We start from the raw sequence: 25,402 nt of genomic DNA on the forward strand, positions 1-25,402 counted from the left end.
CTGTAAAACATCCACCAATTTTAGTAAATCTTGTATATAGTTAATTAATTGAAAATTTGAGGAATTTATCTTTCAATTTTATTTCTGAATTCAAAACAGTTTCTCACAATAATGGTAAAAACAAGCATTCATTATTTAGGCTATTAACTTGTCTGAAAAAATTCCGACGGGATTCTTGCATATGTCATAAAATTTAAAATAAAAAAATTACAAATTACAAAAAGCCGGATTTTGCAGGAAGTGAGTTAACTTGTTAGGGCTGGCTTGTCATTTAGTCCTCCACACAACAATATGCTAGCATATTGGAGAGACTGAGATGACAAGCTGAATGTTTCGGCAGTAGGTCAGCTTTGATCATGTGCCAGGATGCCCTCCGCACGGACTTTGGTAATGGAACAGCCCTAATACTCCCACTGTGCTAATATCACTCAATCTCAAGCATTCTGTTTCCAATATGCCACATTTTGTTCTGTTTCACAGCCTATTTTGTTTACTCTAATTCACAAAAAAAGATAATTGAAGCACTTTTTATCATTCCCATTTTAACACAGTCAGATATTGCTTTACTTGGGACTACTTTGGTATACACAATATATAGTAGTTTTGTTTAGAAAAAATATTTTGTTTAGCATTTCATTCTAATGAGCTAATCAAAGACTATCAGTTACATTACATTTACTTTGTCATAAAACTACACACATGTCTATAAAAAAAATTTAAATCTACATTTTTTTTTACCTCAAATATTCAAAATTCATTCTTGCACTCAGTCTAACTAGAGGCTTTGGTTTGATTTTCTAAAAAGATTTGTTTAAGAAAAAAACACCTTTGCATATATATACTCACAGGTGAAAACAGATTTACATACACAAATATATATGTATGTAAAATCATTTCTACCATGTAATCACATGGGAGTGTATTTTATCTTTCAGGTGCTCTCTCCTATGCTGAGCTTGGAACATTAATCACCAAGTCAGGAGCAGAATATGCTTACTTACATGAAGCCTTTGGACCCTTCCATAAGACCCTGGGCGCCATTCCTGCTTTCCTCTTTGCCTGGACATCAGTCCTCATTCTAAAGCCTGCACTGTTTGGGGTGGTCTCTATGAGTTTTGCTCTCTACACCACGGAACCATTCTTTGAGTGTGGGCCACCAGATGTTCTCGTTAAAATCGTCGCCATCGTGTGTCTGTGTAAGTCATCAAAGAAATACATAAAAAAAAATTTTTATAGATATAGATGAAATTTTTTGTTATACAGTGATGTCAAATAATTCAATAGGAATCTGTATTATTTTTATACAGTTTTTGTATCAGCCGTCAATTGCTATAGTGTAAAGTTGGCAACAAAAGTTCAGAATGTTTTCACGGTGGCCAAGTTGCTTGCTATAGCTGTCATCACTATAGGAGGATTTGTTTACATGGGGAAAGGTGAAATATTTTATTTGCTTGTAAATTTTGATAATTTATTGGGGAAAAATGATGAAATTAAATATAAATGATAAATAACTACCAATGATATGTTTCTTCTCTATTTACATTAACTTTCATGTTTTATACATTTCTTTTAGGTGAAGTAGAAGAAATTAACACTGGCTTTGAAGATACTGTTCAGTCACCTTCTCTGATAGCTCTAGCATTCTATGATGGACTATGGGCTTATGATGGCTGGTAAATATGAAGATTTATCATCAGACAATTAAGAAAATTAAAAGAGATTCTTGAATTCTTTACATCAAGTGTTTTATTTACATTTCTCTTTACTTCAGGAACAATTTGAATTACATCACTGAAGAAATAAGAAATCCCACAAGGTAATGTGGAAAATGGACAGTGCAAGAAAGACAACTCTTGTAAACAATTTAGTTAAGATGAAGTTAGTTGAACACATTAATAGTACATTGATCAACATGGCAATAAGTGTACTCTTTTTCCTGATTCATGGAACAAGTTGGAACAGCTACTAAAAAATCATAAGGGGAATAATAATCTGAACATATTTATGTGGCTATTATACACCTAGTGATTTCAGGAACCTGCTGTTGACCATTATGATTTAACTATATTTGATGTGACTATATGACTGTTTTTGATATTAGGAACCTGCCCTTGGCCATTATGATGTGACTATGTAATTGTCTTGTGATTTTAGGAACCTGCCCTTGGCCATTATGATTGGGATTCCTCTGGTGACTTTATGCTACCTCCTGACTAACCTCTCCTATTATACTGTAATGACTCGGGCAGAACTACTCCGCTCTACCGCTGTGGCTGCTGTAAGTTTACAAAATTTTATGATTGCCAATGCATTGATAAAACAAAATTTATTGCAATGTTACAAAGCATATATGCTAGCATTATATTATTTTCATGAGTATACTATAGGTCTTGAAATTTTGATTGCTCCATATATACCTTGAAAGGGAGAGAAATGCCTAAAAGAAGTACTTAGTGTTTTATGAATATATGTAAATATGGCCTGATATTTTGCAGACCTGGGGGGATAGAGTTCTGGGTGGTGCTGCAGTACTTATACCTATATTTGTGGCTATGTCCACGTTTGGTGCTGCCAATGGCTCCTGCTTTACGGGTGGAAGGTAATATTAATTAAAATATGTAATCAAAGACTTATTTTTAAAAATTGTTTCCCTAAGAATTAAACACTCATATAGTATGATAAGATTTAATTTTTAGGACTTTAATTTTCTTCATCCTTGCAGAGTAATAAGATTTTACTAACATTTACTTACTGATATTTTGATTTATTCTTTCTTCAAGCTGAGTGAGATGATAATTTTGGCTGTTATTTTGTAGACTGACATTTGTAGCTGCCAGGGAGGGCCATCTACCAAAGGTCTTGTCCTATGTCCATATAAAGAAGTTCACTCCCTTACCATCCCTCATGATTTCTGTAAGAACTTTTATATATAAATTTTGAAAAATAAAATTGATTATTGAACTATGCAAATGAGTATTTTTTGAAAACCAAACATTTATATTAGTTTGTTCATCAAAAAAGCCTTCAAGCATTTTACTTGTAGATAAATTAACATCGTAAAATGAAAATGTTAAAGCTCTGTATTTAGTATAGACTTATTGGAGATTTTCCCCTGGTATATATGGATGATTCTGTATAATTGCAGACTTTCCTGGCAGCTGTAATGGTGCTGATGGGAGACATCTTTGCCCTTATTGATTTCTTCAGCTTCACAGCCTGGTTGTTTTATGGTAGTACGATGGCAGCATTACTGGTACTGAGGTACACCAGGAGGGATGCCAAAAGACCTTATAAGGTAGGCGCCAATACTGAGAACAAATAGTTATTGTGTAATTCCAGTATATAAAGCCTGAAAAAAAATTATGTGGTTGTATAAAAAATCACAATTGCATGCAATCATTTTAGTTATTAAATGTTGCTTTTTAGCTCTTCTGAGCCAAAGGCTCAAAGAGCTAATGCTATGGCCATTTGTGCGGTGTGCGTCGTGCGGTGTGCGGTGTGCGTTAACTTTTTAGAATATGGGCCATAACTCAAGAACCCCTTGGCCAATTAGTGTCAAATTTGTCACAGGGTATCCTTGGCCCAAGGGCTACCATTTATACTAAAATAAGGGTTGGAACCCTAAAACAAGGGGAGATAATCAGGAAAACAAAACCAAAAGTACTGGTTGCAAAAAAATCTTCTTCTCCAGAACCACCAGGCAGATTTTCACCAAACTTACATACAATGATCAGGATATGTTGAAGATTAAAAATTGTTCAAGGCATGACCCTGGGGCAAAGGGCGTGGTCTCAAGGTCATTTCAAATTTGACCTAAATTTACAATTAATGAAAATGTCTAAATTTTGCTTACTATAAGGACTAGGATCATCAAATCTTGTAAGTAGATGCATCTTAGGACTTCACATCATGTTAACTCAAAAGTAGGTCACGGTGACCTACTTTTTTAATTTTGCGGGCATTTGTTTTCAAATTGACTTGAAGGCATATTTAGGACACTTTAAGGCCTATGATCATCAAACTTTGTCAGTTGATGCATCTTGGGTCCTTGATCAACGTCAACTTAAAAGTAGGTCACCGTGACCTACTTTTTGAACTTTATGACTTATCCTTTTTAAAACATTTCATCCCATTATTTCAGACACTGAGAGGGTTAGAATCATCAAATCTTGTAAGTTGCTGCATCTTGGGACTTTAAAACATATTTTGGTAAAAGTAGGTCACTGTGACCTACTTTTTGAATTTTGCAGGCATTTGTTTTCAAATTGTTTAAAAGGCATATTTTGATTACCTTCAGACCAATGATCATCAAACTTAGTCAGCTGATGCATCTTGGGACTCTGAAAAATGTCGACCAAAATGTAGGTCACTGTGACCTACTTTCCACATTTTATGGCTATATTTCAGTATCTTAAGTATTTATTGGCTTAGAATCATCAAACTTTGTGAGTTGATGCATCTTGGGTTTTCGGAGAGTGACGACCAAAAATTAGGTCACGGTGACCTACTTTCGATATTTTATGGCTATATTTATGTATCTCCAGTACTTATCGGCTTAGAATCATCAAACTTTGTCAGTTGATGCATCTTGGGTTTTCAGAGAATGTCGACCAAAAAGTAGGTCACGGTGACCTACTTTTGACATTTAATGGCTATATTTATGTATTTCTGGTACTTATCGGTTTAGAATCATCAAACTTTGTTAGTTTATGCCTCTTGGGTTTTCAGAGAATGTCGACCAAAAAGTAGGTCACAGTGACCTACTTTTGAATATCTCAGGTATTTATTGGCTTAGAATTATCAAACTTGGTCAGCAGATGCATCTTAGGCCTCTGATAAATGTCAACCAAAATGTAGGTCACGATGACCTACTTTTGATATTTAATGGCTATATTTAAGTACATGTATCTCCAGTACTTATCGGCTTAGAATCATCAAACTTTGTCAGTTGATGCATCTTGGGTTTTCGGAGAATGTCGACCAAAAAGTAGGTCACGATGACATACTTTTGACATTTTATGGCTATCTCTGTACTTATTGGCTTAGAATCATCAAACTTTGTTGGGTTTTCAGAGAATGTCGACCAAAAAGTAGGTCACGGTGACATACTTTTGAATATCTCAGGTATTTATTGGCTTAGAATCATCAAGCTTTGTCAGTTGATGCATCTTGGGTTTTCCAAGAATGTAGACCAAAAAGTAGGTCAAGGTGACCTACTTTTGAATATCTCAAATACATAATGGCTTAGAATCTTCAATCTTCAATCTTAGTTTGTCTATTAATACATCTTGAGTCCTCAGAAAACTTCAATCTTAAAGTAGGTCACCGTGACCTACTCATGGTTTTTTTTTTTATAGCTTTATTAAAATATCTTCAGTCCTAATTGGCTAAGAATCATCAAACTTTTTATCAGTTGATGCAACTTAGGTTTTAGGATACTTAGGGTTAGAGGTTTCAAATACAAGTGATAGGTTGTACAATTTATCAGAGGAGCGATTCAAGGCCCTTGGGCCTCTTGTTTCTTTTTTGAATAAAAAAAATTATAAATGATAACCGAAGACAAATATAGCCATGTTAATTACTACACTGTATACTGGATTTTTGCTATAAAACCACAAAGTTCTTCAAAAAATTTAATGCAAGTTTTTGACAAAACTATTGCCTTAGGTGCTAAATTTTTGCAATTGTTTAGGATGACGAACTTCTGTGTTTAAGAAACAATGTATGGCAGACATTGGTATGCTAATATTTAGTTCTGCTCACCCCTACGATATGATGCAGTTATCAGTTTTGTGATTTTGCAGGTGCCTATCATTTTGCCAATCACAGTTCTCTGTGTGTCTATATATCTTGTGATAGCCCCCATTGTCAATGACCCCAGAATCGAGTTCCTGTATGCATTCATCTTCGTCATTAGTGGTTTGATCTTCTATGTTCCGTTTGTGGTGATGAAGAAGTCACTTCCTTACACAGGTGGGCATTTAATTTTTATGAAAATCTTAAATTCTAAAATATTGGTCGTTTATTGCTTAGTAGAAGAGATCTTTCTATACAATGTGTCTTGGCTATTATCGTAGTATGAATCTGACTGTATTAAATCTGTTACTGCTTTGATACAAATTACTTGTACTTTTACGATATACATGTGTTGGCTATTATCTTAGCATAAATATGACTGTATTAAATCTGTTTCTGTTTTGATACAAATTATATTACTTCAGTTTTTGCCATCTCCTTGTACCTTTATACAAAATTTTGCAACAGTTTTATTATTGATGATCGCTTTCTAAAGAAATCTCAGTTATAATTGAACTGCAAACAATTTTAGCAACCTGCACTGAAAAAATCAAAGAAGTTGTCTTGTAAATTTTTAAAATTAATTCCAGTAAGAATTATCCCTCGATCTTCTCAGAGGGTCATTTGGCTTCAAGATTTATTTATGTGAAAATATTTAATGTTGAATTAATTTGAAAACATTTTACTTTTACAGATACTGTGACCAAATTCATTCAGCTTATCTTGTGGTGTGCCCCTAGCCGATATGAATCTGAGCTTGTTGGAGATTAATGGACATAATAAATGCATATAGTTACCATTTAACAAAATTCAAACTGTGATATTGTATTAATATAAGACATTTTTATTAATTTCATGTAAAATTTGTATTTCATTTGCATTAATCATGTTATAAGTTTTCTTATTATAATTCACAATGCAGCATTAAAAGATAATATATTTATTTTTTTGTTAAAAAAATTGTGTTAGTAAATATATTTATTTTTTGTTTAAATGTGAACATGATATAAAAGTAATTGATTTCCATCGTTGAATGTAGCTAAATATTTATTTATATTATAGATCTTTCATGTACTGTTACAATTCAAATTGTTTATCTTTAGTATTACAGACACACTTCATGTAAATGTATATAAACGTAGATTGCTATGGCTTACTCCAAACTATAAATGTAGGAATGACATAGAATATTAGAGTTTCCATGTAGATAGTTTTTCATTCTTTGGTTATTTTTACATTCCAGGGAAAAAACCCAGAAACTGAACCTGCTATTAAGATTCATTCATACCTTCTGATATATGTGTATGTCAGATTTATGTTCATTTCTTTTTTTTAATTTTGTGTCCTCCATTTTTCCAGTTCTTCGAGGTGTTCATGTACTACTAGGTGTGCCAAATATTACAGCCTTTTGTATTACAGCATTGCAAATAGATCAAATTCTTGTTGCTCCTAATAGAGGCATAGTTTTAACAATACTATGTTAGGATGGTGTAAATTTTATATACTATGTATATAGGCCTTTGTATAAACAAGCCTTAATTATTTCTGGCATAAGCACTGAGTGATTTTTTTGGTTGCCTTTTTTTTTGTTATTTTTTTTTATTTGCTTTGTCTTGATATATCTGTATTTTACAGAGCATTACATTTATGTTTCCCCCTTTTTTTGAACCCACCAAGAAATATGTTAACTGTTATGTTGTTGAAGTTTCCATTGGTTTGGTGACTATTGAGCAATATTGTCCAGTCTCTAACATTGTATGATTTCCCCATTTGTTTTACGATTCCAAAACCATGAGATTCTAATAACATACTATATTTATATGATCTGTCATTTGTAATGTACAGTGTCTTTGATTACATTGACATATTGTATATCCATATATTTATGTATATATGTAAGATATATTGTATATTATATTGGGTATAATCCCACAAGAAACAGCATTCAGGGTTTTATAAGTATTAGTAATTTATTTGCCAATATATAAAGTCTATCAAATAGCATTAAAATGAAATGTAGATCAATTCCTTGGTAGAATTTATTATTTTTATTGAGTTTTAATTTTTTTAATAATGATCAGCTATGACCATGGCAGGATGGAAAATGGACATAGTTGTTTGCTTTTGTTACAAGGATCCTGGGACAATGGATGACAGATTTCATGTTTTTTTTTTTGTTATTAGCATTATTGTTGGTGAATGATACAGTGTTATGATTGATTGTTGGCTTATATGGTAACATATTTATGCAAAAAAGTGTAAATACACGGATCTCAATAAATCATAATGCAGACCTATGAATTAGTATTTAATTATTTCAATTTTGACTGAAGAAAGCTTTAAAATCTGTTATGGAAGTTATGCAGTTTGAAGTATTTGTCTTTTGATGTAAAATGGCAAAAACAAGAAATCTACAATAAATGACACAATTTGAAGTAAAGTTTTCTAAAAAAAATTACTATTTAAGGACGGATGATACAAACAAAAAATGGATGCCTGAATTGGTATATATATTTTGGCATAATTCAATTGCAAATGAGGCAAATAATAAATTTCTAGGATATAAAGAAATTGTAAACCTTCTGTGATGTTCAAAAGTCTGCCCTTCTGAAACCATGCTTATTAATTAATCTATACAAATATTTTTCACTTCAAATTTCAAATTCCATTTTTGTGCAAATTTGAATTAAAAAGTACGCGGTGAAAATTATTCATTTTACTCATTTAAACATGACCCAAGTTGTTATTTTCAAATTCTTTGACAAAAGTTTGTATCATATGTCCTTAAGACCATTAAAAAAATAATATGTGTATAATTTTCCCCAATTTGTTCATGAGTAAACAACAGCGTATTCTTTTCACTAATGCTTGTCGTTAAACATTTTCCTTGGGATAAAATAGCAGGCACCCTGACTTGTACATCTTAATTCTTTATTTTTGCACACATTTTGGTTATTGCCCAATACAATCTTTTAAAAAAAAGACGGTGACAAAGAATGAATTGCAAGCAGACTGTCTCGCGTAATTACGCGAAAATTAAGTTTCTGGAGGGATAACACTATTGATAGACTTAAATATTTCCATTTCTAATTTTTCTCTCTGTGATAACTCTTTGAAAGTTAGCGGAGTTAATTTCTTGATAATTCTACCGGAATGTAAATTAGGCAGGTCAATAGGTCAGGAGCCAAGGAGGCCTAATATGCATGCAAATCTCGTGCGCATCTGTCTCTGAGTCTGACGCTAAAGAGGCCAAATATGCATGAAAATCTCGTGCGGCTGCCGTTGTGTTTGACGTCAGTGGGCGAGGACTATTGAAATTGGGATGGGAATCCTCGTGTAATTTAAATCTATGTCTGCATTTTTAAAGTCTAAATCTACAATTCTATTTCACGATGAAATGGAAATATAAGGAATCACTGTCTAGTTAGCATAGTACGCCAGGGACATCAACAATAGTGGGAAACATGAGATAATTTATGCATAACGGGCATACCATGCTAACTAGACAGTGATTCCTTAAGCATTTTCATTTCTATTTATAGCTTCCATAAAACACTATCTGATGGGAGGTTTTTTTGTATTACTTAGGAGGGTTACTGTCGGTATTTGCAAACACCTCGATAGGGGTTAGGTGCCATGTAGGAGCAAGCAATCCCTGTCGACCGGTCACACCTGCCGTGCGCTTCTTATCATGATCGGACAACGGGAAAATAACTATGACAATTCAGAGTCTAAATGATTGCTTAACATACTGCAGGAAAAGTCAGTCGGCATTCGAATTTATAAGATAGATAGTGTTTGCTAACAAGGCCATTGTATCGATCATAGAGCCCCAAAAATATTGACTTTAAACTAGTCTGTTGATAGTCTTAGTTTGTTCCATTTTAAAACGTGTTTAATTGTTAATAACTTCAATGCCTCGTTTTAGAAACTGTTCATACGTAGTGCAAATATTTACGTGTCGGATCGACCTTATACAGGTGAAAACTTAAAGGGTATATTGCAATATGATAAAAGAAAGTGTCACTTATTTCGAAATTTAAAGGATATTTTAAAATTAGTTTGCCATTGTCACATTTTTCGTGTTTCAAGTTTTTAAAAACAATTAAAAACCGCTTTAAAAAAACAGAAAGAAATATATTTATCATACATTATGAAGATTTACAAAACAGATATTTGGGGAACGTATCGTCTGACCTTAAAACACAAATGCATTGAAAGATGTAGCAAGACTTTTTCTCAAATTTAAAAAAATGAAATATAGAAGTAACAAACAGTAATGAAGCTCAAAAAGGTTATTGTATAATTATTCAATAAGCCCAGAAGTGGAATACACGATCATTATGAACTGTTTGCTCTGCTCCTATTTTGTATTGTTTTATGGACTTTTAATCTTGAATACTGTGGGTCATCTCCATATATTTTACATCTGATCTGATAGATCTGTAATGTTTTGAGAAGTCTTTGTTTGTCTTGCTCAATAATTCAGAAGTAGTATATACACGATCACTATGTACTGGTCCAAAGTTGATGAAACAAGAATACTCGTTTAAAGTCATTTTTAGCTCACCTGAACCGAAGGTACTAAATGGGTAGACGTTATCTATCTGATGGGATAGAAAATATAGAAATATCAGGAGAGATTGTAGGACTGGGGATTGGTATTTTGGCAGTGTCATGTCATTTACTGGCGATCGCTAAACGTTTTAAACTATGATTTTGACCTGTAAACACCATGGGACCCAATATTTTTTTCCTGGGCTTTTTTAAATAAGTGCTTAGAATAAAGTTTCATATAATGCCTAGGATTTGTTTGAAATTAAATTAGTATAGTACTGACAGGTCAAATTATAGCTGCAGATCTGTAGCGTAATGGTTTTGTATATTTGTCTGACCATAACGCAGCAGATCCCATAATGCAAAAAAGGTGCAATTTACGGCGCAATATTTTTTGCGCACTTTTGGGAAGAATTTCTCCATTTTCAGCATCGGTCAATTAACTACCTTTCACTCCCTAATTCTAGGCACATTTTTAAACTAATCTGTATATTTTATCCATCTCCCAACCCTTTATAAGTCGTCTATACAAGTGATAAACTCGCTTGATCAAAATTATTTGTTAGATTGCTGAAAATTCACTTCAAGTGAGTTTATTGCCTGTAGAGACAAGTATAAATGGTTGGGAGGTGGATAAAATATACATATTGGCTACAGAATGTGTCTAGAATTAGGGAGTGAAAGATAGTTGATTGACCAATGCTAGAAAGTGGAGAAATTCTCCCCAAAGTGCGCAAAAAAATGTTGCCCCGTAAATTGCACCTTTTTTGCATTACGGGATCTGTAGCGTTATGGTCAAAGTCAAATATATAAAACAATAACGCCACAGATCTGCAGCTAAAATTATAGGGATTGTACAGAGTTCTATGGGAAAAATAATTTATTTAGTACTCCTTTGCCATTAATATATCTTACCGGTAATTGTTCAATGAAAATGAACTTCATTAAGCAATTGTAATTTTTTGTAAATGAATAAAGGGTTTTAACAGGAACTTTTTTTCAGGGCATGGGGGACTACTTCCTGGGGTAGAAGTTTATTTTTCTTTAACTAAGAAAGCTGAAAACAAAAGATCCACCCCTTGAAGTCTTTTGCCATAAATTGTCTTGCTGGCGTTTGGGGGATATGGGTGATTTGCATTAATTACATATTGACTCCATCGCCTTGGAAAAGCGGACAGTTCAAATGACACCAGGGTCAATGACCCTGTGACCTTGACTGTGGTTTATATGCTAAAAATAGCTTTTTCGAACTTTCGCCATAACTTTTGAACCATTAAGATAAAGATAGTGATATTATATTTGGTATGCCTACTTCACTAATTAAGTTCTTTCAAATGACACCAAGGTCAATTATCTTGTGACATTGACTGGGACCTGCTTGATTAAAAATAGTTTTTTCAAACTTTGTTGCCGCCGGGCGCACAGTGTTTCACAAACACATCTTGTTGATTATGTTCGTGAGATGAAAGAAGGGGATTTACGTTGGAAGGAGATTCTGGTAAAAAAAAGAAAAGAAAAGAAATATCCAAGATTCGAAAGATTTAAAAAACACTGAACAACATTGCATTAACCAAGAAAACTAAGTGCTAAATATTAATGTACATGTAGGACCTACCTTAATTATTCCATACTTATTTTATTATCCGAAAAATTAGAGCGATACACGTTTGCCTGAATAGATATAGTCATTGAATTATTATCAAAGTGTAACTCACTGTTTTCATAGGGGGGGGGGGGGGGGTATGGATAAATCAATTCATTTACTAGTGTGAACCACTCAAGTCACACTGAACTTTTATAATAATATTATAAAAGTTCAGTGTGACTTGAGTGGTTCACACCAGTTACCGTTTAAATTTATTTGTAAACGTATTCAGTTCCAGAGCACTAACTTACGTATTCAGTTCCAGAGCACTAACCTGGTGATATCTGCCGAGTAAAATGTATTTTAAATCTGGATTTTTGGATCCGTGCGTAAATCTAAAAATAGATAATTGTTTTGATCCGGGTGCGTCACTGGATACGAGGAAGCGAACGATTAAATATTAAGATATTTTCTTTTAATTGATGGAAAAAAAGAAACATAAAACTATATCTGAATATAGTCAGAGGGTGAGTTGTTCATTTAGATACATTAGAAGACTGTAATTTAGTGAGATACGGGTTCTTTTGTGTTGTTTATGTACTAGTGGTGTCAGTAATTATAGAGTTACCTCCCTTAGATCGACAGTACGGACAGGAATGATTGGCAACATCTGACAGATCCAGTTCTACTACATATCTTCTCTTATCTGGACAAACATGAGTTAAACAGCGTGTGTAGAACGTGCAAGGTATATCGTTTTCTATGATTCGCCTGTCTGCAATTTTCCTGACTGTCACACAACGCCAATATCTTTAAGGACAGATGATACAAACAAATGTTTTCTTTGAAAAAGATTTTATATCATGTCACAAGTTTAGAAATGTGGATGGTTCTTAGAATTTTTTCTCCTAAGAACTAGAATATGAAAAAGACTTGGGAAATATTAGTAATATTTCAATGAAAAAACGAATATAAAGAAATCACATTCAGTAAAGGTTTATAGGTAAAAATAAATTTCAGAATATGTTATCCCAGATATAGCATGACTATGTTGGGCCAACATTTGTTAAAGGTTGTATGGTTGGCGTTGGGGGAACAACGTTGGGCCAACGTTGGACCAATGTTACCAAGCCAACCTTCTCGGCCATGACGGAATTCCTATGTTGGCCCAACCTTGGTCCAACGTAAGCAACTTCCATTCACTTTAGTTTCCAAATAAGGAAGGATAATGGCGTTGGCCCAACGTTGGACCAATGTTTATAATACACCCTTAAAGAAAGTGTATTTACAAGTTGGTAGTAGTATGTTGGCCCAACTTTGGCCCATTGTTTGTAATACACCCTTAAAGAAAGTGCCTTATCAAGTTTGTAGTAGTATGTTGGCCCAACGTTGGCACAATGTTTGTAATACATCCTTAAAGAAAGTGCCTTATCAAGTTGGTAGTATTATGTTGGCCCAACGTTGGACCATTGTTTGTAATACACCCTTAAAGAACGTGTCCTATCAAGTTGGTAGTAGTATGTTGGCCCAACGTTGGCACAATGTTTGTAATACATCCTTAAAGAAAGTGCCTTATTATGTTGGTAGTAGTATGTAGGCCCAACGTTGGCCAATTGCTTGTAATACACCCTTAAAGAACGTGTCCTATCAAGTTGGTAGTAGTATGTTGGCCCAACGTTGGCACAATGTTTGTAATACACACAAGTGTTATTTTGTTTAGGTCTTTCAAAGATGGGATATTTATATTGGGCCAACGTTGGCCCAATTATTATACTTCCAACTAATTGATGGTGTTAATTTTATAATTAGCTGCTGAGCTTTAGGTTGGGACAAGGTTGGCACATTCTGAAATAATTAAAAGGACTTTCTATGTCTATGCTTATCATTGGTTGACTGCTTTTGTTTAGATATGATATTTTCAACATTTTAACTTTGCACTTAAGTGATCAAGCACCAAAGAGTGTTTTATTCTATTTTTTGAATTGTGTATATGCTTATTTATTTGTAATAACCCAGATAGCGGAACACCGTTGGCCCAATCTTACATTATGGTTCTATTATCTATGTTGAGTTACCTTGATTGGGCCAACAATGGCCCAACATGGAATATTGATAGCTGGTTATGTATAATAGTGCGCTAATGTTGGACTATGTGTTGGCATTATATCATAAAACTATAATCATGAGAGAAAATATTTGTTTGGGGATTGGCATCGGCCCTACGTTGGTCCAATATACCATGAATCTGACTGAGGATCATGGGTAGACAACAACCGGGCTACTTGTAATATCCGCGCCATTTTTAATCTGACACGAGCGAGCGTAATGAGACTGATACCTTGCATATCTGCATCCACTTTGTAAGTATTAATAATATGTTTGCCTCGGCATAGCTGAATTAACGTTTAGTTTTTAAACGATATCATATACAGATCTGTGTAAATCAGACACGGGGAAGTGCAGAGGCCAGGTGCTGTTGGGTCAACACTGTACAGATAGCATGCTAACATTGGGCCAACGTTGGGCCAATGTAATCGGTTACATCGGGCCAATGTTGGAAAATGGCATTGACCCAATTTAAGTTTGCTCATCGGCCCAATGTTGGCCCGATATGTTGGGTCAACGTTGGCCCAATGTAGAGTGTTATTTCTACAGATATTGGCCTAACGTTGCGCCAACATTGGCCCAATGAATGCGACATTGTTGGCGAAACGTCAACAAGAACATTGGGCCGATGTTGGCAAATGACGTTAGCCCAGTGTCATTTTGCTCCTTTGCCCAATGTTAGCCCGATATATTGGACCAACATTGGGCCAATGTGTATAAACATTTAATTTTTACAAATCTGTATATTAACAAATCTGATCGTCTCTACAATCAGAAATCAGAATCTACAATCAGAAATAAATCTACAACCAATCCTTCTTGAAAAATCAAGCTAGCTAAAATAAATTTAAAATTCTTATAATTTATCAAAACAAAATAAATTATCAGTGATTAAATTTTTTGTTTCTATACAAGAAAAATAAATGAAAGTATAAAAATGTGTTTTGATACAGTTAAAACAATAAATAATTTGCTCCTTTTGTGTCTATAGTAGAATACATTTCCGAAGTCTAAGTTAATTTACTTATATACACTTAACGTCGAGTACATGATCAAACATTTTTAAAATGATGAACTTGCTGAAGTTAAAACAAAATTTGTTCAGTACTAAAAATAAATTGGGTTCTTTCATTTAAAATTTGTTCATTGTAACGACAAATTTTCAATACATGTATTTTATATGGGGCAACACTGAATCAAAATTGTTGTGATGATGATTATCAAGCGTATAAATATCATTCATAAATGCCTTCATAACGCAAGCTAATCACTAAATCACACCATGAAACAAAAAAGACGGTTGTTCCTTAATTGACAGCTTAAACATATAGTGATATACTTGTAAATTTAATCGTATGTTTACTCTTTACTGAGAAAAGTAACAAATGTATTAAGTACCAAATATTACAATTTTAGTGTTACTGGAGATTCTAAAAAGACATGGAGAACACAATCAAAGAATGGCTAAGGTATGCCAAGGACAGGAATGGGGGAGGAAGAAACGGACAGAGAAGAAAAGAAGGGGGAGGAGGAGACTCGGGAAGAGGAAATGGAGACTTAGGAGAGGGATCAGATGGAAAGTGGCAGTGCCTAACTTTTTTTCTGTAATATAGTGTGACAAACCTGTAGTTCTACCCTTTTTTGTGTCTGTTTGTCGGTTATAAACACGATGCAGATGCCAGAAACATTTTTTGTGTAAGTAAACAAAATGACGGGATTCATTTTAGTATTATTTTAAGAACAGGAGGGCTTTGTTTATTTCTTAGACGTGCTTATTGATACCTGTAATTTACTGAACTTGTGCATAATTTACATCAGAGAGGGAGTATACTGTCATGTAACCCTACATGTATCGCTTGAAGTGAGCATCGACTTTTAATTCTTTATTAATGTTTTCTTCATGCACTGAGCAATAAAATTATAGTATGTTATAACTTAATTTTATATTTTGATTTCTTTTTCCTCAGCTATTTAATTAATGTAGAGCTACTTACAATGCAATACTTGTTGATGACAATTCTATGAGATATTGAGAATATGTATTACACTATCAATCTAGCATATATAGCATACAAGATAGTATTAAAGGGCTTTTACCATTAAACTGTACTACAAAACTAGTATAACCTTATTGTATATATTTGTTTGTCAATTTTGAGGACAAATGGCCAACCAGTGAAGAGCAAATGAGTTGTCATGATGGAGAGCCAATAAGATACAAACCAACGTTGGCCCAAAAATGATGTTTTCCTAATATTGAGAGAATAAGTGGCCCAACAATGGCTCAATGATATCCGTTCGTTGGTCCAACAATAAGCCAACAAGTTGGTCTGATTAAGGGCCGATGAGCAAATTACCGTTGGCCCAACATTAATTGCTTACAATGGCCCAACTGTACAAAAATGACGTTTACCCAACATTGAAAAAATACATTGGCCCAACAGTGGCCCAATATTAACTGTTACATTGGCCAAACGATAAGCCAACAAGTTGGGTTGATTAAGGGCCGATGAGCAAATTACCGTTGGCCCAACATTAGTTGCTTACAATGGCCCAATTGTACAAAAATGACGTTTGCCCAATATTGAAATAATACATTGGCCCAACAATGGCCCAATGTTAACTGTTACATTGGCCCAACATTAAGCCAACAAGTTGGTTTGATTAAGGGCCGATGAGCAAATTACCGATGGCCCAATGTTGAATTCAAACAGTGGCCCAACATAAGGAGCGTTGTTGGCCCAACAAAGGTCCAATAACATCCTGCTATCTGGGATCCTGGCGCTAAAAGTGTAATATAAACCTTAGAAAAATATACCAAGCCAGGTGAATTTTAAGAGGAAGATCGAAATTACAAAAAACTGGCAATATCACATAGGCTGATTTTAACTATTTAGCTTTTCCTAATAAATTTCACCTGGCTTGGTATATTTTTCATAAGTTTATTTTACACTTTTAGCGCCATGAAAACATATTCTATAATTTTTCACCTGTAAACCTTTACTGAATGTGATTTGTCTATATTTGTGTTTTCATTGAAATATTACTAATATTTACCAAGTCTTTTTCACATTCAAGTTCTTCGGAGAAAAAAATCTAAGAACCATCCACTTTTCTAAACTTGTGACATGATATTTAATCTTTTTCAAAGAAAAAATTTGTTTGTATCATCTGTCCTTAAATGACTAAATAAGTGATCAACGTCTTGAGCAATGATACCGTATCGGTGCAGGCCTAGTAAGCTCACCTGAGCCGAAGGCTCAAGTGAGCTTTTCTGATCACATTTTGTCCGTCGCCCGTTTAGCTGTCTCTCCGTCCGTCCGTTAACTATTTACATTTTTAACTTCTTCTCAAGTTTAAGTGTCAAGCCAATTTTAACCAAACTTGGTACTTTTCAAAGCATCCTTAAGTAAAGAGGAGTTTGAATTATTAAAATCAAAGGCATAGACCCCTCACAAGGGGAGATACATTGTAATCAAGAAAAGAAAAAAATAGGGTGGGATCATTAAAAAATCTTCTCAAGAACCAAAAAGCTGAAACGTATGTGGAAGCATCTTGGGGTAGTGTAGATTCTAAATTCAAAAATTTTGAACCCGGGGGGTAGGGCGAGGCCACAATATGGAATCCAACTGTTACATAGAAATGTATAACTGGAAAAAACTTTTAAAATCTTCTTCTCAAGAACCACTGGGTCAGAAAAGCTGAAACTTATGTGAAAGCATCCTGGGGTAATGTTAATTTTAAATTGTAAAATTTGTGACCCCCGGGGGTAAGGCGGGGCCACAATAGGGAATCCAACTTTTACATAGAAATATATTTGAAAAAAAAAACTTTTAAAATCTTCTCAAGAACCACGGGACCAGAAAAGCTTATGTGAAAGCATCCTGGGGTAATGTAGATTCTAAATTTCAAAAAAATTGTGACCCCCGGGCGTAAGGCGGGGCCATAATAGGGAATACAACTTTATATAGAAATATATTTTTAAAAAAAACTTTTAAAAGTCTTCTTCTCAAGAACCACGGGGCCAGAAAAGCTGACACTTATGTGAAATCATCCTAGGGTAGTGTAGATTCTAAATTGTTAAAATTCTGACCCCCATCGTGGGGGCGGGGGGTAGGACGAGGCCACAATAGGGATTACAAGGGCGGAATCTGGTAAAATACATTACCAAATGTACTCAGGTGAGCGATGTGGCCCATGGGCCTCTTGTTTTTAAAGGTGGTAACTTATAAATAACTAAAGCATAAAAAAGAATACTCTATCGTAGTGAATTTCAAACGCGTTTTTTTGCGTTTATTACATTACAACGCCATAACGCCTTTTGATTTTTTTTCCTGCATAGATTTATCCAATAGGCTTTTGTAGGATACACCAAATGCCATTAAAAGTTTTCTTTTGGTAGAAATGGTATCGAATAGCCCAGGATGAAAGCTTATGGAAAGAATTAACGTACAGGAATTTAGGATGTCGTTACCCTCGACATGACGTCAGCTGGAAATCGGAATTGAAGCGGCTGACTTACCATGCCCCCATCCATCTTCATCAAACGTGTGAGGGTCACCTGGATGAAATCTACTACGTCTGCTTTTCTAACAGCGGGAAATTGATAGCTACCTGTGGAGCAGACGGTATTGTGAAGGTGAGCCAAACAGGTCTAGAGAAAGCTATACTTCTTTGGCATATGACCTGATGAGTATTCTAGTCATGTGACTGTTATGTGAATAATTAGAATCCGATTCTTCGAGAAATATTTCTCAAAAGTAGCATTATTAGTACCTACCCCTAAAATACAGGCCTTGGAAGCAAATTGAAAGGGGGGAGCCTACTTGAAAGGCTAAACCAACCAAAAAAGGTAAACCTCAATTTTCAACGCCTATATTACGTATATATTTGCCAAAAAATGGGGGGGGGGGATCCGACGCCTATGTTAAATGATAAAGCCATGTGTTATATTATTCAGTATAACATACTAAGCACTATAGTAATACACAAATCATTGGTGTCGGGAGAAAATTAAAAGTGGAGGTTGGGGGGGGGGGGCTAATTGAAAGAGTGAAAAATTTCAAACCTATTAGAAAAAAAAACTTGACAAGGAAAAAAAAATGAATAATTAATAAAAGGAAAATGTGTCCACTGTCAAAACACAAATATACTCTTTCGCTGAGGGAGGGTGGGGGTTGAACTTTTTTCAGCACCATTTCCCCCCATACAATACCACTTATCCTTTTTCGACCTACAGTGCAACGTGCCTGTTTAAAGTGTGTGTGTGGGGGGGGGGAGAGAGGGGGTAAACCTACATCCAAATGTTTCAATTTCTGTATTATGTCTATCTTTGCAAAAGAAGTGGGAAACTAAGCCCTCCTGGTCCCCCGGTTCCGACGCCTATGCAAATATTGCATGCAGTTGAGGGGTATTTGAAATTTTCCGACCCCTCAAAAACCATGCATTGTCAACGTAGACTGCAAAATAGTTTTCCGGGGGGTAAAATTTTCGACGTTACATTTAATTTTATCGATATTTTTAAAATGATTGAAAATGATTTATAATGATTTCTTGTTATATACAAAGGTATGGAAATATGGTCACACCACGGCGCTTTTACACTCCCGTCAAGTAGTGGATACGCCGTCGTATGCCAACTACGTGGAGTTCAATGAAGCTGAAACGCATCTAATCATGAACTGTATGATGAGAGAGGATTCGGAGGAGGAATCACAAGCCGCACTGGCCGTGCTCGCCATTGAAAAAGGTCATTCTTGGTTCCCCTACTTGTAGATTTTAACAGAACATGTCCTGTACACCTGTACATTTATATGTGGTATGACAGTTAGGATTTGATTTTATCTGTTTAGGGCTTGCAGTGGTGGCGGCGAGGCATTCGTGGTTCTCTTATTTTAGAGGAACTTGGCTCACTAGCGACACTTTCCTTTTAGCCGATGTGTCGACATACTTTTTCTCCAATGATAATGTGAAGTTAGTCAGTTGTAAGGTGAGTAGCATTTAATACAGGTACGTGTGTACTTACTGATTCTTTTTTACGCTCAAATTGACTTTCGGTCTCTTCCATTCAATCAGTTCTATGAGGAAGAATTAGAAAACCCGGAACTTTATAAGCGTCCTCTTGTGGAAAATCTAACGGATGACAATGTGGAATTATGGAGTCTATTAGAAATGATAAACGATGGGTATCGACCCCATTTAGTGAAGGTCATTGAGTGGTCCAAATGGAACCGAGATTCTCCAATCGAACGCATGGCGTCTTCTCTTCCAGGGGAGAGAGTGGTGATTATCTACCAGCAGAGTCTGGAGTGGGACATCGTGCACAGACTGGTGTTCTATAAAGTGGACATATACTCGGAGACCCCCAGTGTTACAGAACCGATCAAAATAATAATGATCAACAGCGAGTGTGTGGGAGTCAATCTCTCAGCGGATCACCGGTAAGGAACGGCAGACAATCATTCAATTTGACGGGGGTGGGGTTGTTCTGACTATGTGATTTTTCATGTTTGATTTATTACAAAATTACTAAAAATACTACTTGTTATTCCACAGGTATGCAGTGTACAACTCAAGAAGGATTTGTGTAGACGGCTGGTACGAACAAGATGTCGACACAATGGTGATCAATTTAGCAAACATTGGAGAAAAACCGGAGGTGTTTGAAGGAAACAAATCTTTAGAAAAGTCAGCTAAACTATTTTACCTTTTCCCTAGCATTTCTTCTGATTTCCTTGCAAGGTATTTATCATTAATGTTTATCTTTAAACAATCTTTAAAAATTACGCTTTCTTATTTCCGAACTACAATGTTTTTTTTTTTATTTGTTTCTTTTGTTCATAAAGCGGATCTGAACAAGATGTTGCTTTTCTTTGGGATCGTCATTCGAAACACGTGATCGCTACATTACCTCATACACTTCCGGATGCGAAAAATGGAGTGGGTGCTGTTGCCTTTCATCCACATGACCCGGAAGTCTTAATTAGCGTAGCAGATGATTGCAGAGTTAGGATTTGGACGTCCAAAAACAGGGAAAGACAATTTAAGCTGCAGAGTGATATACCAAACTGTGAATAATATATTCACCTTACATAGTGATATTAATTAATTTAAATGAATACTTGTTAGCAATACGTTCTATTTCCACTATGGAAGAGTTATAATTCTTAGTGCGCTCTTTTGTGAAAAAGTCGGAGAATGTACAAATCTCGCGAGATTTCTGGGACAAACGAAACATAAACATGTGAACAACACGTTGAATGTCGATGAACAAATCCTAACAAAGTGCATATGAAATATTTTATTGTTGTGGACTTTATTTAAATCAAGAGTAGAGATGACGAGGATATTAATTTACATCTTTTGGTGATCGTATGTATCTATTTATCGTAATGGTACATTTAAAGTCAATACACATACCTCGGAAATGTCGTGTTTTTAATAATGGACGATAAAGTTAGGGTTTTCGCTCTTTTTCATATGTCTTTTAGTTAATCTATTCTTTAGTTAGAACAACAAATGCACTTAACATTTAAAATTGGATTGATACTGCAGCTGGCATGTTTTGCATTATCCACAATGCCATGCTGTCCCAGTCAGACGACCAAACGCGCCTCTATTTCTGAAGAGTTCACTAATGGAAATACAACGTATTAAGTCAAAAATATCACAATGTTATGCATTTTTAACACAGGCACTTGTTTCATATACAGGGCATCCCTTGTATACGAAACAAGTGCCAAAAATAAGTAGTGGTACCCCGTATACGAAACAAGTGGTAAAAATAAGTAATGGTGCCCCGCATACGATACAAGTGCCTGTGCGCCGTATGCTAAGGGCTTATATGAGGAGAGTAGCGTATCAGAAACCCGTGGCAAGTGAAGATGATTTTACCGAAATTTTCAGCAAATAAAGGAAAATATTTGATACGATGTCATTACAGAATGAAGTTTTTTTTATGCCCCCGTAATCGAAGATTCAAGGGTTTTAATTACCGTCTTCCTTGGAAGACGGTATTGTATAGTTGAAGTTTTTTACAGTCTTCGGACTATGCACTTCCTCTCTTTTGTGATTGGTAGAAAATGCATGATGAGAAAATTTTCAATTATTTCATTGGTTGAAATGCTGTTCAAGGCAAGGGAGATAACTTTCTGATGATCTAATTTTCGTACGACTTAACAAGTTTGCAAGATTTTCAATCTTAAAAAAAAATGACAAAACGAACAACAAAATCAGCAGTAATTAATTCCTAATAACATGATTTTTTGTATAGCAAAAAATAAAAAGATCTCTTTAACTTCATTATAAATAAAATTTGATTTTTATTGCTTGCAGGCTTTGCAATTTGTTATTATTCTTTTCCCTTTTCTTGTTTGAAGAAGGAAATGGAATCAGCCAGGTTTGCCGAAAGCTCTCGGCGAGTCAAAGTTTACGGAGATGACCGAGCGACAACCGTGGTAGGGCTAATGCCAGTAAAAAGCTAATGTAGAAATACAAAATTAAGAAATTCAAAAGAATTATACGGCCTGATAGGTGTAGATCAGTTTACAGTTTAAGATTGTTGCTAAAGACGGGAAGCTTTTTTAAAAAGCTCTACTTGTTTTATTTCCTGTCTGTTATTCTGTGTGACCGAAAAGCAAAACCTGTAACTTTGTCTAAAACTTTTGAGTGGGAGGGACTATGGCTTTCATATTTCACAGATGTACTCCATGTGATATGACCTTTCTTTTTGGCATCACCTTTGATTTCGTGACCTTGGAGTTTGACCCACTTTAACCAAAAATTCCGGGTTCTTAACATAGCCATAACTTTTGAATATTTATACCCCGCTGCGAAGGAGAGGGGGTACTATACTGTTTTACCCTCGTGTCTCCCTCCGTCTGTGTGTCTGTCCGTAACAAATTTTTGAGGGCATTTTTCTAAGTGTGTTCTATAAAATCTAATGAAAGATCTGAATTTATGTTTGAATTATCAGACGAATACAATAATTTTTATGTTTTCATACAGCAAATTGTATATACATTTTTTTTTTTTTTTTTTAGAAATTCTCATTGATGTAGTATATACTAGTATGTTGTATTTGATGTTTTGTAATTCAAATCTCCAAATGGAGGAAATAAAGAATGAATAAATGAATGAATGAACAGTAACTTTGATGTAAAGATTCTCTAATTTGTTTACATCATAAAAATGCCTCTTATAGTTTTAAAACACTTGTCTTTCATTAACTTTAATTGTGTAGGTTAATACATGTATTTTAAAAATATCCTTCTTTTACAAAAATGGTTCCCATATACTAGTATCTTGTTTCTTTACGATTTTGTGAGAACTTTTTTAATTGAATACTGTATAATTTGGTTTTATAAATTCAAATACAATTAAAAATTGAATTGTAATAAATAATTTTGAAATTACAGGTTCTGAATGAACTTTTCTCAAAAAGTGGACAAGTGACATACATTAAAATGAATCTTTACAGATCTCACTTTTTTTAATATTCTTTAAAGACAATATTACTTCACCATAATGAACATTTTTGTATCTGATTGCTTGCTTGTTTTTAAAATACGACATAATATTGACAACATAATGCATCACTGCGGTTCTAAGCAATCAGCGCTCAATAAAAGTAACATTCTTTGCACTTTCATAATTTTGAAGGACGAGAAAGGCTGTCGGAATCCCTGTCTAACTCACGTCATTTGTCATACATATTAACATTTTTCAGGCGCTTTTAGATGATTTTTTTAGCGAAACTGCTTTGCATACCTCAAAATCCTGAAGATAATCACAATTAAAAAATCTGGAAATGTGACGTATTATTAGGAGAACTCAGCGTTGCTCGTTACTCATGTTTATTGGTTATATCTCATTTCAGAGCTTAGCGTGGGACTTCAGCGAAGGAGACGGAAAATTAAGATGTTCTGTGATAGAGTTCAGATTATCTTATAATTAGATATCGTCTGAGGTTACAGGGGAACAGCAACTGTTTATACGGCTCCGGGAAATACCAAGGCTCTCCTGGGAAATATGTATGTAAATCCACGACTTTAGGTGATCTATAATTCTAGTACTGTGACATCATTGGAATCCCTTTCGGTCTGTGATTTCTCAAATATAGTCTTCTATAATTTTAGAAGTATTTCTGTCGGATGGGTGTTACATATGAAAATGACACACTGGATACTAAACCTATACCATCACTGGAGTATACAATAGTAGCCGTAGGCCTGCCCCTGCTTATATTCATCATCGGGCTCGCGGGTAATATCTTGGTCATCGTTGTGATTGTTAGAAGGAGGAGTCTCCAAACCCCCACTAATTGTTACCTCCTAAGTCTGTGTTTCGCTGACTGTATCCTCCTGCTCTCCTCAAATCTTCCAACCATTCCCGAGCCCCTACTTCCGGCAGAAGATTGGCCTTATGGATCCTTCATGTGTACATTGTGTGTGTTTCTTGGATATCTGGGGGCAAATGTTTCCTCACTCTCCATTGGTGCCTTTACGGTGGAGAGATACATTGGGATATGTCATTCCTTGAAAGCTCAGACAATCTGCACGGTCAGCCGTGCGCGAAGGATAATTCTAGCGCTATGGACCATTGCCGTGTTGTATTGTTCTCCGTGGCTTGCCTTGGCCAAAGTTGTTCCTACTTATCGGAACAACACCTTGGTCTACAGTTGTACCTACACATTAAAACGATACTACTATGGGATCTACTATGTTTTTGATTTCCTGGTGTTCTATGTTGTGCCTCTTGGTCTATCTTCTGTGCTTTACTTTTTCATGATTAGATTGCTATTAAAGGATGGGGCTCCAAGAACACACGAAGATCGATTCCTTCGACATAGAAGCAGAGGGGTGGTGGCCAGAATGCAGGTAAGGTTGCTTATTCTAATTTCTTAGATACAGACATTAAAGCAAGTACAAGTCGCTTTGGATACTTGTATTCTAAATGCTAATGTATTTTTCTAATCGTTACTGTCCGTTGAAACCCAGAGGCAACAAGACAAATTTAGTTTGATTTTACTGAAAGAGGTTGTTAACACTTGTACACTATCACATTGACTGCTTTTTGTGAAGAGCAGAATAATTTCCTCAAAAGAGTTGGATAACTGACGAACAATGAGACGCAAACATCAAATTCTTTTGAATCACTTGCGAAATATTTTTTTACTGAACATGCACTGCAATGCTAAATCGCAATTCCTGATATCGTTGTACTCGTAGAATAAAAGAATAATGTATGATTAGCTCCACATGATATGTATGAAATAATCAATTATTTTTGTTCGGAGGTCTACCTTAATTTCTTGAGGAATTATGTAGGAAAACACAGATTTAATAAACTCAACAAGTC

General features: G+C 34.9%; 3 protein-coding genes and 1 long non-coding RNA gene across 4 annotated transcripts; all 4 read left to right on the forward strand.

Annotated features, from left to right (window-relative positions):
- Positions 1–910: 910 nt before the first annotated feature.
- On the forward strand, positions 911–6,664 carry LOC134267996 (b(0,+)-type amino acid transporter 1-like; the record flags this gene model as incomplete). The annotated part of the gene is made up of 10 exons (XM_062750203.1): positions 911–1,196; positions 1,308–1,433; positions 1,574–1,673; positions 1,772–1,816; positions 2,155–2,278; positions 2,496–2,599; positions 2,817–2,913; positions 3,146–3,295; positions 5,805–5,973; positions 6,491–6,664. Coding segments are annotated over 10 exons (1,278 nt in total), but the record flags the coding sequence as incomplete, so codon positions are not given.
- A 5,712-nt stretch (positions 6,665–12,376) lies between these two features.
- On the forward strand, positions 12,377–21,585 carry LOC134267995 (F-box/WD repeat-containing protein 5-like). The gene is made up of 8 exons (XM_062750202.1): positions 12,377–12,465; positions 12,576–12,686; positions 18,447–18,683; positions 19,613–19,793; positions 19,897–20,033; positions 20,120–20,484; positions 20,600–20,785; positions 20,890–21,585. The coding sequence occupies exons 1-8, from the start codon at positions 12,421–12,423 to the stop codon at positions 21,119–21,121; spliced, it is 1,494 nt and encodes a 497-aa protein (XP_062606186.1). The 5' UTR covers positions 12,377–12,420; the 3' UTR covers positions 21,122–21,585.
- Positions 14,141–16,164, forward strand: LOC134267994 (uncharacterized). The gene is made up of 2 exons (XR_009992263.1): positions 14,141–14,298; positions 15,461–16,164. It is a non-coding gene; the product is annotated as an uncharacterized LOC134267994 (long non-coding RNA).
- A 2,195-nt stretch (positions 21,586–23,780) lies between the features above and the next one.
- On the forward strand, positions 23,781–24,948 carry LOC134267993 (thyrotropin-releasing hormone receptor-like). Its single transcript, XM_062750201.1, has 2 exons — positions 23,781–24,075; positions 24,181–24,948. Exon 2 carries the CDS (start codon positions 24,196–24,198, stop codon positions 24,946–24,948), a length of 753 nt encoding a protein of 250 aa, XP_062606185.1. The 5' UTR covers positions 23,781–24,075; positions 24,181–24,195.
- Positions 24,949–25,402: the final 454 nt, after the last annotated feature.

This window comes from Saccostrea cucullata, unplaced genomic scaffold, assembly GCF_032062105.1.
Source record: "Saccostrea cucullata isolate Sc308-1 unplaced genomic scaffold, CSIRO_AGI_Scuc_v1 ctg9538, whole genome shotgun sequence".
In the NCBI taxonomy this organism is placed as follows: Eukaryota; Metazoa; Mollusca; class Bivalvia; order Ostreida; family Ostreidae; genus Saccostrea; species Saccostrea cuccullata.